This window comes from Salminus brasiliensis, chromosome 3 (genome assembly GCF_030463535.1).
Source record: "Salminus brasiliensis chromosome 3, fSalBra1.hap2, whole genome shotgun sequence".
Lineage (NCBI taxonomy): Eukaryota > Metazoa > Chordata > Actinopteri > Characiformes > Bryconidae > Salminus > Salminus brasiliensis.
Genome location: NC_132880.1, coordinates 11,106,235 through 11,123,589, shown reverse-complemented (window position 1 = coordinate 11,123,589; position 17,355 = coordinate 11,106,235). Strand labels below are relative to the sequence as shown.

General features: G+C 37.7%; 1 protein-coding gene across 5 annotated transcripts in view; it reads right to left on the bottom strand.

Moving 5' to 3' along the window:
* The window catches only part of phactr4a (phosphatase and actin regulator 4a), a 48,815-nt gene that overhangs the window by 18,318 nt on the left and 13,142 nt on the right, over positions 1-17,355 (bottom strand). For 2 of the 5 annotated variants that reach the window (XM_072675428.1, XM_072675431.1), the window contains exons 1-2: positions 16,285-16,329; positions 458-634 (exon numbers count right to left, since the gene is read on the bottom strand). In XM_072675428.1, the coding sequence (XP_072531529.1) occupies positions 458-634; positions 16,285-16,327 (220 nt within the window). In that variant the 5' untranslated portion in view covers positions 16,328-16,329. Of the gene's footprint in view, positions 1-457; positions 635-8,900; positions 9,008-16,284; positions 16,330-17,355 lie in introns of those variants that run through there. The other 3 variants (XM_072675429.1, XM_072675430.1, XM_072675433.1) reach the window with 2 other exon arrangements.

Genomic DNA, 17,355 nt, shown 5'->3' with positions numbered 1-17,355 from the left:
CATATCAAGTTTTTTTCCCCTGGAGTACACTGTACATTTTTTTCAACATTTTGCTGCACGTGACCACAGCCATTTAAGCTGGATGCTCTGTTTTACTCCGAGCATCAACAGAATTTAATTCTGACAATAGTATTAAACATTAGACTAGTGATTTTCAATGCTGCTCCTGTAGGAAAGTCTTTTTTTTGTAACTAAAATGAAAACAACTAAACAACAACTAAAACTGCCCTGGAAATAACAATCTTGAATTCCAAATCTGTTTAGAGCATTAGATAAAAGTGTACTGTTAAATTTGTAGAATTCGGCTAGATTTCAGAAGGCCTGATTATATCCACATCAATGTCTTGAATGTGAATCAGCTACTATGTTTTTTCAGTAAATTATTTAACTGCCTTGAGTCGAAATTGTACTTAGGTGCAAACTGTAGATTGTTCAGCAATAACTAAAGACAGGATACCCTCTGATGTCTCCTTGAACTTCTCACTGGTGGCTTTCTTCTTCCTCCATTTCCAGGGCTTGAAAATCTTGCCAAGACTTGAGAACTTGCCCTTGCGTTTGGATGGAGGTGTGTCACCACCAGAGTTGGCCCCATCACTCCCTGTCGTGCTGTGATGCTGGTCATCAACTTCATCGTCTAGAGCGAGCAAGAGAGGATGTTTTAAAGAATACATTCTGAGACTACTAAAAAGCAGCATATATAAGTATCTCTAATTTACCATTTTTCATGGAAACTGAAATAAAATATCAGGAACAATTGTAGGAAAATGTTAAAGATTTTGTTGATGTTTTAGTGTTCGTTGGTTGGACATGTTGCCATACTATGTATTTCATATGAGAGAGCTGTGTTTTTGTTTTTTGTTTTTTAGTTTTTTTTTTCCATAAATCAGCTCTGCCCTTTTCAGATCATTATTTTGACCAATATGTGTAGTATCAAAAGCCCTGTAAAAATGAGTCACTTTAAACACACAAAATACCGAACTGGATCTTTATCTCAAACATTTTAACTAATCTGAGAATTACACCCTTACTGTGAGGGGAAAACTGTGCCCGTGCTGTCTGTAGCCTTATAGAGAATAATTACATTCTAGATTTTACACTACAAATTCCAGATCATGCATATGGCCACACAGCAAAATAGGACACATTCTTGAGAATTAGAATACAGCCTTGATACTGGAGCTTAAGCTACTGCTACATTCCCCGTGAAGTCTAAAAATACCATCTGAAAGCCCTAGAAACATCATACATATCACATAAGAAGAATAAGAACTGCAGCATACAGTGAACAACAGGAAAAAATATTGGCATCTAATTCAAATCGGTACCATGTAACATCCCAATTTAAAATAAAGATAACCTCAGAAAAACAAACAAAAATATGTCTGGGTCATTTCTACGAACATGGTTTTGCCAATAAAGCAGAAGTATTAGGTAATGTATTTCTATAATTCACCATTTTAGTGCAGAGTTACAAATACCAACATGTCTGACTCTCTCCTATGGTCACTGAGTAGCTCTACTGACAACCCAGCCTCTCACATTACTAGAAACAAAATGTGGTAATAATGAATAGTAAGAAGAAACACTGATACTGAAACCAGCATCGTGTTTCACGGACACACCATGTGTTCCTTTAGAATGACACTTCTGTGTGCCACATAGGTGGAAAAAAAAACATGGCACAATTTTAGGTGATGACTCAAACACTGCTTTTGCACAACTCTCAGCTGCCAAACCCTGCAATCATTAGCACAGAGTACATTATCCAAGACTCATTCTTGCGGTTTGAACCGGTTACAAATCTGTGAACATCAATCTAACGTGGGAAAGACGAGTAAACGGGCCAGTTTTTTAATTACACACACAAGTTAAACAAAATTCAACCAATTTGCAATGCTAAAATACTTGGTGGTCATAAGTACAATATAAAATGGTTTCCCTTACAGCCATTTGTTTAAACTTATAAATAACCCAAACAATATAACCATCTCTGTGGTCACACACTGGCATGTGGGTCCTCATCTTGCCTCTCCTTCAACAAAGTTCACCCGGCATTGCTCTGGAAAGCAGTAGTAGGGCTGGGTATTGTTTCAATATTAATATCAGTATGGACACCTTCACTTCAACACCTTGACAATAACTCCTAAATGATGATATTTTACATAATCTAAACACTACAAAATGTATTACCTTAAATGAACCAACAATTTATACAAATCAGCAGATAACAGCTAAGAAGTAGACAAGTCAATTTCTTGGCAGAAGTTGTAGAAGATACTAAGAGCCGCCCTGGGAGACATACAACAGAAAAGGGAGTGACGATACTGAACAGCTATTGCTTGAGTGAGCAGTAGAGTACAGTAAGCAAGCTGTGCTATTCACTTTGTAATGGGCATCTGTCTGAAATAAATAATGCAAGACAGAGACAGAGACAGAGACAGAGAGAGAGAGAGAGAGAGAGAGAGAAAGAGAAGCGAAACCGGTCCTGAGACACAAGACAAGGCAGGTTTGCACAACCAGTGAGATGAGTGTGTTGATATGCTGCTGGCACCATACACCCTGCAGTTTTCCTGATAAATGATGGGCTAAACCAGGGAATCTAGTTGATCTAAAGTTGGGATTCAGGAATGGCAGTTACAGTCACTCAAATTTTAACCAAAATACAAAAACTAAACAAAAACAACAACAACAACAAAAAACAAACTGATACTCAGTTAATATGTTTTGCTGGCAGTTTGTTTGATAGTAATAAAAAAAAAAAACTCTCCGACTGCTCTGATATACTGTTGTTGTTTTTTTGTATTTTTTTATTTATTTTTTTACTTTCTTAACATTTTTTAAAAAATCATGAGGAATGGACCAGTCACTGCTGACAGGAGCATTTGAAAATAGCAGCCAACTGATTTCAAAGTAGAACTTGCGATTGTGAACTTCAGTTCCGGATTTATTGCGGGATGACTACATGTACTGCCAAAATAGATAAACTGATAAAAACTGCTTTTATGTAATGTGTATATATATATATATATATATATATATATATATATATATATATATATATATATATATATATATATATATATATATATACACACACACACACACACACATACGTAAAGACCTTGGTGTTTCTTTTTCTCCTGCACAATGTACAGGGTGGGCCATTTAAATGGATACACCTAAATAAAATGGTCAGATGTGTTACATGACCCTCTTCCCATTGAAAAAACTACAGTTGGATCCAAAATGGCAGACTCCAAAATGGTCGCCATGGTCATCACCCATCTTGAAAAGTTTTCCCTCGCTCATATACTAATGTGACACAAACAGGAAGTTAAGATCACCAACCATACCCATTTTATTTAGGTGTATCCATATAAATGGCCCACCCTGTATTTGTAGGGTTTTTAACAACCATATCATTAAACAGCCAATTAAACAAAACACTCAGCAGATCAATTGATCAATTAATACAAACAAATTGTAAAAAAAAAAAAAAAAACTATACATATTATGTATACTTGTCTTACATGTACTTGTTTTGATGTTCCATTTGCACATCAGAGTCTGGAGAAACACTATGTTGTTCAGCTGTGCACTCCTTGTGTTGTCTGAATGACTTCACTTGACTTTGATTGTGACTAGGATTATGTTCAGACAATATACTGGCAATATATCGTAGATAAGCATGTGCATCAATATATAGTGAGGGCTGGAAATGTATGAACCATTGTTTTTTCCCCCCACAGGCGTAAATAAAAAATATATATAAAAAATCTGAAGCCATGACATTACACAATCCAGTGTGAGATCAGAAGTGAAAATGTGTTCTAGTTATATATTTTGGTCTTTTTTTGTAGTAGTATTATTTGTATAAACCATTGCACTAGAACAGAAAGAGCTGCATGCCAATTTCTGCTCTCTTCAGCTTATTCATTAGTGTATCCTGTGCTGTTTTGTGCTTGAGTAATGCAAGCATCGTTCGTTTGGTAATTGTGTGCACAATTAGTTTGACTACTTTCACAGGAGAGATTTGGTTTGTAGCCTTCTGTTAATAGCACTCTGGCTTGGTTAGCACTTTTGTTCATAGAGCCGTTTTTTGCATTATAGAGCTTTGTAGATGGTGTTACTGTGCTGTATGTGCTCTGTGGCGAATGTTTGTAAAAACTCTCTCTCTCACTCTCTCTCTCTCTCTCTCTCTCTCTCTCTCTCTCTCTCTAATGTGCAGACTAATGTGCAGAAAATTCAGAATACCCATACTTTTTGAAGATGTCTCAGCATTATTAGAGATTGTTTCTTATTACAATGTTATTGAAATTTTAGCTTAGAAAACATTTACACTTTTTTTTTTTCGCCACCCTTGCTTTTATTACTGTAGGTCTGAAAAACAAAAAAAGAAAAAACACAACATAAGGATTACAATATGGGTACAATAACAAGTAGGGTTGGGTGATATAACTATAATACTTTTTATGGCTGCATTTAAAAATTATGATGGTATCTCCAACGGAGGATGGTTTTGCGTGTCAACTTTCTGTTCTGTGTCTATTTAGTACATGGTCAAATAATATTTTCCATTTGCATTTAAAAGAGCCACAGGGTTGGGGTGCTGTGGGAGCTCATTGAGGTCATGGTCTGAAAACTTGACGATGTGCTCTAAGATATGAGGCTTTATCCTCTAAAGGTGTGTGATTTGAGCCTTAGATAGCTGGAACATGGTCTGTGCTGTGGTGTTTGCCTGCTAGCTAGCTTATCTAAGCCTTGATAGCCGACTAGGAGTCCAAACACGACAAAACTCATTACAACTTTGTCACGCCAACTAGGGATGCACTGATCCGATATTAGGATCTGATATCGGGTATCGGATCTGAAAAAGCTGGAACGGTGCATCCCTAACTCCAACACCAGTCGCTCGACTTTGCCCTCTCAAACAGTAGGAGCATTAGGAGTGATGCTCTTAGTAGACTGGCTCATACATGATTGCTTGATTTCCCCTTTTAATTGAACTTGGCATGATTGCTAAATTTACAACTAGCGGCATTCACACTAAATACATGGTTGCAGTGACTCCGGCAACCTGTGACATCACGTGCATACCGTCTATACTTGTGTCTGTTAGTCAACAGCAGCCACACTGGGCTGCCTAATACTTGGTGGAGCTGTAGCTAAAACCTATCCTGTCCAACCCACAGATTGTTCGATCAGAGTTTAAATGCCAATAAGTGGGTTTTTCGGTCAGCCAGAATCACAAGTGTTCTGTGGTAACAAAAAGTCATCATGCTTACTAAGCTAATGCTAACCAGATTCACTTTTGAAATATTAAATGTTTGATTTAAAAGTGTTCAAAGTGAACATGATTTTAAAACACTTGCGTCTTAGTAACAGCGCTGTTTGGATCATATCATATGTACTGTGCAGAATCTTGCTAATACCAAATCCTAAAAGAGCGTATAAGAGTGTTTATACTGCACCAGCAGCTTAATTAAACTACAAATTTTGCATTCGTCAATGCACACAACCTCTTTCATGCTGTGTTTGCAGAAAAGCTAAATGGGTCAAGCTGCATGGTCACAGAATACAATGACAGTCCACATTTCTTCACATTTTACAAACAGCCAACAGCATCTTATGAACATGTAGGTTAATAAGTGTAGTGGACACTGGCAATGCAATAATAAGAGGCGCTCCAAGCCACCTGACGGCAGATTGAGTTGATTGTGGAGAGTAGCAGGGTTCAATCTGTTCCCAGATGTTTCTTTGACCGTCCAAATGCGTGCGCGCGCACACACACACACACACACACACACACACACACACACACACACACACACACACACACACACACAGTGTTGGCAGGAAGGAAGGTGTGCTGACAGACACTACGATGCAGCCTGTTTCCATGGCACCATGACCTCGTGTTACAATACTGAGTGCGAGCGGCGGAGTATCAGAGTACAGGCAGAAGAATATGTCCAGCGACCCCTGACCAAACAAGGAAAGAGATCGCACAGAAAGCAACACAACACACACACACACACACCCCGATAAGGTTGTAACAATTTTCAAAATGAACGATACAATATACTGTACTATTCAACACAGTAAAAAAGTAGCAGATGTGCCTTATGTTAAATGCTAACGGCCAGGTTTAGAATGACCACAGTAAGTAGGCTGCAGTATGCATTTCTGAAATCCAACAATTGGTCAACTGTAAGCGGTCAGTAATTTAAGGGATTTTAGCATTGTTCAAGTGGATACTGTATTTGCAAAGCTGTAGTGGAACTCACTGAGCGCTGTGATACCATTTAATAAAATTAACTTATCTAACGTTGATCATAAAACCTTTTCATTTTTCAATGTTTATTATTTTAATTCATTTAAAAGACGTTTCCTTTGATGGAAAATAACCTTATTTAACCGGTTGTTTTTCTGCCCAAATTTTTAACCTACGATTCTCTTTCAGAGAAAATAAACGTTTTGAACTACTTTAGGCTGAATGCTTAAATGTTTGTCCTATTGGTGGCCATAAATTCTGGCGCATCCCTACTGAAAACATCTAATCTTACAATTACACTAATCCAATCCATGTAAATCTCAAATGTGAACAGTTTAATTTGTATACACAATAACAAAGTAGACAAAATACTGTTTTTTACTGTTAGAATGCTGCTGAAATATTCTCTACGTAAAATGCAGCTACACACATCCTACACAACAATTTGTGTCAGAAAGACAGAAGCATGTAAGCCACAGTGTAAATGATTGGAAAGGTCAGCAGTCAGCAGAGTAGGAGAAAGAGAAGGTCAAAACATAAAACTGACAGAAAATAAAAGAGGATGTATGAATGGTTGAACGCGTCAGAATTCATAGTTAGCACGGCCAATAAAACACACAACGTAGTGTTTAAAAAAAAACAAAAAACCAAAAAAACAACAAAAAAAAAAAAAAAAAAAAAAAAAAAAAATATATATATATATATATATATATATATATATATATATATATATATATATATATATATATATACACACACATTTTTAGTTTGCTGTTTAGTTATTACTTATTGCTACTGTTTTATTATAAAAAATAAAACTAAGAGCAACTTTTTACAGAGAAGAATATTAGACATATCACCTGCTCAAGTCTGCCTGAAGTGTATGCATGCAAGCAAACAAGAGAAACAGGACTGTCAATATTTGCTAAAAACCTGTTTTTTTATTAGTTAAATGATTACTTTTTGGGTGTAAGCAAGTGGACAATGGATGCAAGCAGTACTCCAGCTGTAGTCCAAATGTAATTAGACCAGTGAGCTCCAAGGAGAATATCTGATACGGTTCAACCACTTTTTTTTTTTTTTTTTTTTTTTTTTTTTTACAAAAGGCTCATGAGAGTCTAGAAGTACACACACACACAGACATACACACACACACAAACACACACACACAGACACACACATACACTTCTTGCCAATAACCTTACATAATATTGACCCTCTACTCTTCTACAAATAAAAGCTGCCTGAGCAATTGAACAAAAAGGTCAGCGTTTGTACAAGTAGGGTATTAAATATGGCACTGATCTAATATCCAAAATGGTCAAGGGGACAAGATCTGCAAAGATTGCTGAGCTGGATAACAGAGGTAAAAGAGGAAATTAAACCTAATATGACTCGATAAATATCTAGATTGGAAGATCACATGATATCACAGAATTACTAATACAAATCATAAGAACAATGAGTAGCTAGCCAAGCGCTGTACTAGAAAATGGGACACAAAGTAAATGTATATATTTGATGCAGTTGAAACGTAGCCAGCTTTTGGTCATCATCTCATTGGAACATCATCTGTAAATGTTCACAGCAACTGGACTGCCTTTTTTTTTTTTTACAGATTTGTGTGCCTATGTAAAAAACAGTCTAGTTTTATTTTAATTTATTATTTTAAACAGTGTCTTGGTGGATGTAATACAGCACACAGTACTAACAAAAGTAGCCTGCTGGGGTTAGTTGTGACAGTATTAACTAAACCTCCCACCTCTTAAACAATGCATAACCAGTGCATAGTACCCATATAGATTCAGATAAGTCATATAGATTAATACAGTGCAATACATTCAAAAGTTTTCATGCTGATAATGAATCTGCTAGGTCTGTGGTTGAAAATAGAGGTCATATTTGACACAGGCTATTTTTATTAATTATATTAATTTTGCATATATTCTGGTTAAGCCAGCTGTTTTGTGACTGTTACTAGAAATGCCATTTTATGGAAGAGAAACTGTAGGTCTCTTAAAAAAAACAATTCACCATTTACCACATTACACATAAAACCCAGTACTGCTCTAGCAGGTTACGCAACACAGCAAGAGCAAGGGTCTTTCTTCCAACTATCCAGAGAGAAACAAACCCATTCATGAGGACCAGACGAAGGCTGCAGTTTGAAAAAGCTTTTACCCTGGCCCAAAGCACAAAAAAAAAAAAAAAACATCTTGCAGAAAAAGAGGAGAGGCATTCAACAGCAGCTACAGCAATAACACAGCAACAAAACAAAGTTCACAGGATGCCCAATTTCACAGCCACCGCATTCCATCAGTGTGAGTTTTCCTGCACCTACCCATGCCTGCCACCACCTCCCTCTCACAAAAGGACAAACAATGTAACGCTTGCAACTCCTTCCACAGTTGTTTAATTTCAGCCTCTGTGTAATACTAGCACAGCCACTACAAAAACAACAGACTAGCAAACCAAAAGACTCTAAATGCCCAGCCTGGCTAGCAATCCAGGCAATCCATGGCATCCCTTTCTTTAGCTTCTCTCAAGCAAAAACTACAAACCGGAACACTACACACCTACATGCCAACCCTGCTCCGAGTGCGTGTGTGTTCTTAGAAAGACTCACCTGTATTGGGGGTGGAATGCGGAGTATGGGTCACAGCGCTAGTTCCCTGGCCCATGCTCTTACTCTAACGCCCTCCAGTCCTGCCCGCCCCACAGACCCCCCGGTCACGAGGCCCGTGGCAGGGAGGGCAAAGCACAGACCTGCTACTTTATCTTCTCCTCTCTTTCTCCCTCTCCTAACGCCAGTGGCCTAACCGAAGTGAAACCCAAGCCTGTTTGGTGCACAGCCCTCCTCTGTTTCCTCCAAGAGTCCCGACTCCTGACTCAATCTTCTCTCCCACTTGTCAAAAACGTCCTACCTTAATCATCTCTCCCTCTCTCTCCTCTACTAACGTCCTGCCTTAACTTTGTCTCTCCCACTCTTCTCTGTCTCTCAGTCGGCAGCTAGGTCCCTCCCTCTGGCTCGGTAAATAAGGTACTCGGGCTGAGCTGAGGTATGCCGGCAGGCTCGAATGCCTGTCATTCCCCCGCAGCAGAGTTTTCAGGACTAAAGTTCACGCGAGGCTTGGAGGAGGGGGAGATTTGGAGAGAGGGGGTGTTTAAGAAAGGAATAGCTCATGCAACAACGCCTCAGTGGATGTCACAGTAGTCCCGAAGGACCTGACTCTTTGGAACGTCACACCTCCACTTCCCACCAGTCCAACCCCTCCTTTCCTCCCAATGGACAAGGTAATCCGAGAGCTGCCTGCAAGATGAGCTGAGGTGAGGTGGAACCCACGGCAGGCAGGAAGTGACATCACATAAGTGTCTGATTACACAGAGAGATTGAGTAAATGACAGGTGTGTGTGTGTGTGTGTGTGTGTGTGTTCGGCCTGAGTCAGTCATAGTGCCCAGTAACTTCAACGGTTTCATTTAATTTAATTTAACATGTTAACCTATAAAAGTTTTAATTTTGGAAAAAAACAACAACAAAAAAACAACAACAAAAAAACCCACAACATGCTTCCCTGATCAGATCCATTCAAGCTAAACTGAGGAAATAATTAACTAGAGTATAACATGAGCCTGTGAAATGGGTCACCCTAGAGCAAGTCAGAATTGCTCACAGTGGTGGTGAATGGAAGCAGATCTTATAAAGAGTTCAATTCTTATCAAAGCAGAAAAAGTTATTAAATGAAATGGTCTTGAATGTGCTGTTTGATGCCTGCTACACTGCTCTAGAAAGAACTGGGCCTAAAATGATTTAAATTACATTTCTAAGAATATATATATGCAGGCCTTCCAAGAAAATTTGGCATGCAAGAGTTTGAGCACCCCAGGGTCACAATATCTGTTACTGTGAACAGCTAAGCAAATTAAAAGATAACCTGATTTCTAAAATGCAAGTTAAAGATCCAAAAAGTCTTCCAGTTCTGTGTGATTTTTGGATCGTCTTACATGCTCTGTTCTTTTGAAGTTTATTCAAAGATTTTTGACAATGTTTAGGTTGGGGGACTGTAAGGGCCATGACAAAGCCTTCAAGCTAGTAACTCTTGAGATAGTCCATTGTGGATTTTGAGGTGTGTCTAGAATTATTGTCCAGTAGAGGCCATCCTCTTTTAATCTTTTAGCTTATATACCTTTGCTATTTGCAACCAAAAGCTCTATTTTAACTTAATCAGTCCACAGGACTTCCGAAAATTCTTGTTTAGATGTTCTGACGCTGGACTTTGAATTAATTGATACTGGATGCAGAAAAAGGTTTTGTTTTAATGACTCAGTAAAGGTCTTATTTGTGCAGGGTGTCACTGCACAGTAATACGGTATACCTCTGCTCCAGAGATTTCTAAATCCTCCTTTTGCAGTCAAACAGATGTTTTGGATTTGTCTTTTAGCAAGCCAACAAGCAGTTATCTCTGAACCTTTTCTTGGTCTTTCAGAGCCTCAACTTGACCTCCACTACTGCTGTTTACTGGCATTTCCTAATTACATTACAGACTAAGGAAACGACTACCTGAAAAAGCTTTGCTATATCCACTAATTGCTATAGCAGCTGATTGCTGGGACAAGGTTTTAATCAGAAATTATAAAACAAAAAACTCTAAAACTCTAACAACTTTTACATTTTGGTATCTGATCAAAAAAATAACAAAATGACAAAAATAACAAACTGTTAAATTGTTGAAAAGAATGTTTCATCTTTAACTTCATGCCTTTTGGAGACTGGCTCATCTTCTATGCACTTAACTATAAAGAGTAACAGACAGTAACAGAGTGCATAAACCTTTGCTACAGGTGGCAATTAGCAAAATTAGCATCCTTGCAGACACAGAACAGTGGTTTGTCCATTTAAATACTACGTGGTAGCAGGCATTTGAACTACGTTTAAAATGATATATGTATGAATTCAGCCTTCTTGTAACACATTGCCAAAAAAGGGCCATGATCAGGGAGGAGCTGCTTGTCTCCTGTACCAGCCAGAGACAGTACGGTGTGAACACACACACACACACACACACACACACACACACACACACACACACACACACGCAGTCAGAGGACAACTCGGATCAGGATTTAAATGAACCTTGTAAGAGAAAATACCTTGTTAACCTGTTACAGTTTCTAGTAGGGGAAGCACTCAAACACACAAAGTGAACAGCTGAACACATGATCCAACATTTCTTCTAAAAAAAGAAATCAAGGGAATTAATAGCTGCAGTTACAGTCTCTACTTTTCTTGGAAGACTTTACACAACATTTTGGAACATAACTGTGAGGAGCTGATCACGTTCAGCCACAAGAGCTGTTGTGAGGCCAGGTTCTGGTGCTCTGGTAATGGGGAGATGGGGTGGGGTTAGGCGGTATAACGGTACCATCCGAGGTTTTTATAAATTAGTATTATGACTAGAGGTATATGGGATATTGACAAACGATCTAAATGATCTCTCAATATTTCCTGGGATTCTGCCAATAACGATAATTAGACGACACTTTTCATCCTTTAAAATGTGTTCTAAACGACTTGTATTGTGCTAGCTTGTTCTTATTTACTTATTTATTTATTTCTTATTGAGGTATACAGGGGTCACACTTTCTGGCGCCGTCACATTTTGTCACCCCTCTAAAATAATGATAAAAATAATAATAACAATAATAATAATGTTTAAAATAATTCTGTCAGAATATGTGAGTGTGCACAAGTTGTGTTTTGTCCCCTAGCGCAGTTTGTTATCTCATTTTTATCTCCAGTCATTCCTAAAGAGAACACAAACTTATTATTGCAGTGAACTTTTAGGCTCTGCTAGCGAGCTGCATGCACTCCATGCACATGCTCTTTCCTATCAGGCTAACCGGCACAGTGAATATGTGAACTCTTAAGGTGTGTTTTTGAGTGGTTTCCGCGAAGTGAGTGACATACTCAATAAATGTCTTTTATCGGAGACGATACATATCGCCCACCCCAGTTTCTGTTCTGTGTCTATCTAGTACTCACACATTCATGAACATTTAAGATCCTGCCATAGTTTGAATAAAAGGAAAAGCAAGCAAACCTGGATGAACAAGTCTACTAAATGGTTCTTAAAATCATGGAAAGACTATTCACTCTTTGAGGCTTTATGATTTGAGCTTCAGTTAGTTGGAACACAGCTAGCAGGCTAAACACTACAGCACAACTAGGAGTCCAAACATGGAAGAACCTGGTTTCAGCCAGCCAGCGTGATCTGTGGTGATCAGAATGTTAGCCATCATGCTAACTAAGCTAACTGACCGATTTCACTATGCTTACTTTTGTGACCCTGTGAGCAAACTGTCTTAATTTGTTTTTTATTTTAAAATTATGCAGAATTAAATGGGTGGAAGCCATGTAAAACCAGAACAATCATGTTGCGTTCGCGCAAAATCTTAACCAGTGTTAAACCTTAACCTGTTTTTGTCAGCAAGACATTACAGATCCAGCACATCACAGTAGCCTTTCTGTTAGTTCTACACAGATGTGATTCTGATCACATTCTGATCCTGATTAAATCCAGTTTCAAAGTCTGAAAATCTGTTGTTCCGCCCCCATCTAAAATAACAATTCAGAATGGTTCTTCTGTGGAGTTTGGGGAGTTATTTTAATAAGTGGCTGAACTCAATTAAAAAGTCACTCCTCAGAACATGGATAGTAAATTTATTTGGCAGGCCGGATTAGAAGCTTTAAAGGGCTGTCGACCATGACCACCCAGTCATAGAACTGGACTTAATACAAATTCTCATTTGTATTTTGTCATTGATTATGTTAAGTGTCTTGAAACTAAAACATTAAGAACGAGCATTAGACAAAAAAGAAGTTTATTACAGAGCCAGCATGTTCATAAGTTCATAACACTACTGTGTAACTTTGGCAAACACTATGAGAAAGAATATGATAATGTAATGAAAAATGAAAAACTACATCTTAAAGCACCATGTCCTTTTGCCACAACACCCTCTCATATAGCCCAAAAAAAGAACACTGAACAACTCAAATAATAAATCAAATGTGTTACAGTAGCTCCCTCTAATGGCTAACTGTACTACTAACTGATTGTTACTACAATCTAAGCTGCCACAGTTGGAATACAGCACATTTGACATAACAGTCCAGCATTTAGCAAACACAGAGTAAAAAAAGCACAAATAAATAAATAATTACTCCCCATTGAAGAACATCTAGTAATACAATTCTAAGATGGCACATTTGTGTAAGGCTCTGCATTTCAGTTTTTTTTTTCTTTAAGTAGAGCTTGGACTTCCTGCTATTTTTTTTTTTATTAGTGTAGGTGAGCTGTGGAGACTGGTGGGGATCCAAAACGGCAGTTTTTTTTTTACATGCAGGTTGAAAAGCACATATATGCGGACCTGCAGAAGAGCTTCCTGAAGATGACCTATAGGTAGCTAAGCATGAAGGGTAGGTGTGGTGTGTTTTGCCCTGATTCAACTATGAAGTAAGGAGAACACCACACTGATCTGTGTTCTCAGTTTACTAAAGCTCCATTTCTCTCTTCTTCTTGCTTTCTTTTACGTCTTTCCACTTTTTTCGCTCTCAGTCTATAGTAAGACACTACACACTATTATTAATATATATATACTATATATATTATACTATATATATATATATATATATATTATATATATACACTATATATATACTATTATTTATATATATATATATATATATATATATATATATATATATATATATATATATATATATATATATATATATAAAACTATTTATTTATTTATTTTTACATGTGCAATATCCCCTGTAAATATTTCTGGTCCTTGTCTGAGGAACTCAACCTATGAGTAATCTAAGAAACAAAAGGTTTTAATTAAAAAGAAAATGTATAAAGTTTTCAGAAAGGTACACATTTTTCAAGGTACCTTTTACTGTTTAAAAGCATACATTTGTGTTCAGACTAAACAGGTTTAGGTAGACTAAAATGAGACCTGGTGCAAACTGGTCTGTTAGTGTGGTTCATTAGAACAATTTCAAAATCTGGAATGTGAACCTTGGTGTGCAAACAAAAAGGCCAAGATCACCTGAGGATGTTTGTTGAAGTACAAATGCTACACTGACCAAAGATGGACCAAACTGGATGAACTGCCAAATTATTTGCAGACCTTCTTTGGTCTGTGCTGAAAAACATATTTATGATGCTGTTTTGACATGGATGCATTTTATCTCTTCATTAGCTCTGAGCAAGGTTTGTTAAAATTATAAAATACTCAATGTACTCTCATATATGATGGCAATAATCATGTGTTAACAAGGCAAATTTTCAACATTTTATAAGAACTATTCGAGGGCATAGGTTACCAGTGCCTTCACCCAGCTTCTTACTGTGGGAATACTGCAGTTATACATGGCTTATTGCTTTAGATGCAAGATATTTAAAAACAAATGTTTTTTGAGATTTTAAAACAGCATTACACAGGGAGTCCCAAAAGTAATAAAATACGAAAACTTGAATACGGTGACAAAAAAAAAAGAAAAAAAAAGAAAACGGTTTGGCAGACAGTGATCCAATTTTAGACACAACGAAACATGTCCTAACAGATTTCCCCATTAGCTACAGCTTGTGTCTAAAACTGGATCACTGTCTGCCATTCAGTTTTAATTTTATATGGGCGTTTCCTTACATTTGAGACACACTGAACACCGGTCAACCTTGACATTAGTACCACCTGCATAACACTGAGTAGGTCAACCTTATGCTGTTACAACAGGTCTGACCACTGAAGGCATGGACTCCAGAAGACCTGTGAAAGCGCCCTGTGGTATCTGGAATCATAAAGTTAGCAGCAGATCATTTAAGTAAGCTGTGAAGTGGACTGACCCAGTCACCAGTTCACTGGCTGTCTTTTCATACTGACAACTTAGAATCTTATGCATACCCAACTTCCCTGCTTTTAACACATGACCTTCAAGAACTGACTGTTCGCTTTCTGCCAAATATATCCCACCCACCCATTGATAGACCTATGTTTTTCACTTCACCAGTCACTGTTATGGCTGACTGATGTGAGTTCTTGAATCAGAGGCACAAATTTAGGCTTAAATTTCCAGTCATTTACATTTAAACAAGGAGACGTTAAATTTCTACTTAAAAATACCACTAATCCACTGCATACAGTGATGCAGATTTTGCCAATTATAAATGTGATTTTGAGCAAAATCAAACATTTTTGTATGTCAGAGAACAGATACATCAAAGGTCAAGGACACACACTATCCAGTTGGCAGGGAAAATCCATTAGAAGGAAGTAAGCATTCACTTACTGACATCAAAATACTAAATTTGTAAAAAATAATTACAAATTAATTTAGTGCATGTTACAAACAACTGGCACCCTTTTTTAGGATTTAGCATCAATCAGGCTAAAATCTAAAGTTGTAGGTGATCTATTGATCTGTTGCCGGAACCATAAACACAAAATAACAAATAAACAATTTGAAGGGGTTACCCTACCCTGATGACTAGTACTGTTGTCATGGTTATCAAGTACCTGCCGTCTAAGCAGTTTCCCCACTGCTTCCTTTTTGGCAACATGCATTCTACAATGTTGTGGCATCTGAGGCAGTAGGAATAAGAACAGCAAATATACAGAGGCCAGAGCAAAATACAAATATAATGTAAAACACACAGCTATAGTTTCATCAAACAAGCGCAGACCCTTTACTTTCAATACAGACCAAAATCCCATTTTTGAAATGGATCAAATGATACCAAAGAATAGCTCAGTGCTCTTGCTCGAACACACCTGATTTAACTTTTGACTCTTCAGTGCTTAAAATCAGCTACAGTGGAACAAGGAAAACGCTAAACAAAAGTAACATGGCCTGGGGAGGAGGACTGGGAGGAACACTATAAAAGTCCCTTTACAAATGCTTAAAAGTACCTTATCCTAAACCATTAACTGGTACACAACCTACCTGAGACACTGTCCTGTTCTACAGATATGCTGTCTTCTTCCATAAATCCAGCAATTCACAACGATTTCCAAAAGAGAGCAGAAATATAACAAAGAGCAGGAAAAGACACACCTGAAGGTGTGTCAACTGGGCAAACCAAGATCAGGTATCTCCTGAGTCAACACGCCTCGTATAGGTCACATGGTTGGCAATAACGAATCAGGTCGCTACCAGGACTTGAGCAGGTCTTTACAATTGCTGAGGTCATTCATGACTGTTTCGCTTTGTCGCACTGTCAGTACAAGGAAATCTGTACTACTATTACTACTACTTAAGAGAACTGTAAGGTTTCCCATTGACTGTAAGGACTCCCATGAAGTCCACTTTGGCTCAAACAACGACGGATCCAACACTGATGTTCCTTAAGCTTGAAGTTCACCTTTAATCTCTTTAGAAGTTTTTCTGGGCTCTTTTGTTACCATCAGTCTCTTTGATTTGTCATAAATTTTCCTCCTGCGGCTACGTCCAGGGAGGTTGGCTACAGTCCCATGGATCTTAAATGTCTGAATAATATGTGCAACTGTAGTCACAGGAACACCATCAACATGATTTTCTTTCAAATCTCCTGAGACAACTCTTTCCTTTGCTTCCTCTGGTCCATGTTGAGTGTGGTACCAACCATGTCACCAAACTGCACAGTGACTACCTGTAGCCCTATATATAGGCCAACTGAATGATTACAACAAGATTGTAGACACCTGTGATGCAAATTAGTGGACACACCTTGATTTAATGTCCCTTATGTCCCTTTGGTCACATTATTTACTTATTATATATGAGGTACCATCAGTTTTGTCCAGGCCTGTTTCATGAGTTTACTTTTTTAAATAATTCTATTGAAGCACGGTTCAAAATCAATGTCGGATTTTTATTTGTTCACTTTTATAGCATTTTTATTTATTATTACTTTTGTCAGATTCAAGTTATTTTTGTGACCATTGTGGGTTTTTCTTTCATTAACCAAGGGTACCAACAATTTTGTCCACGTGTGTATGAGAACACCAAGCTAAGGCAAAGACAAGCAGCTACAGA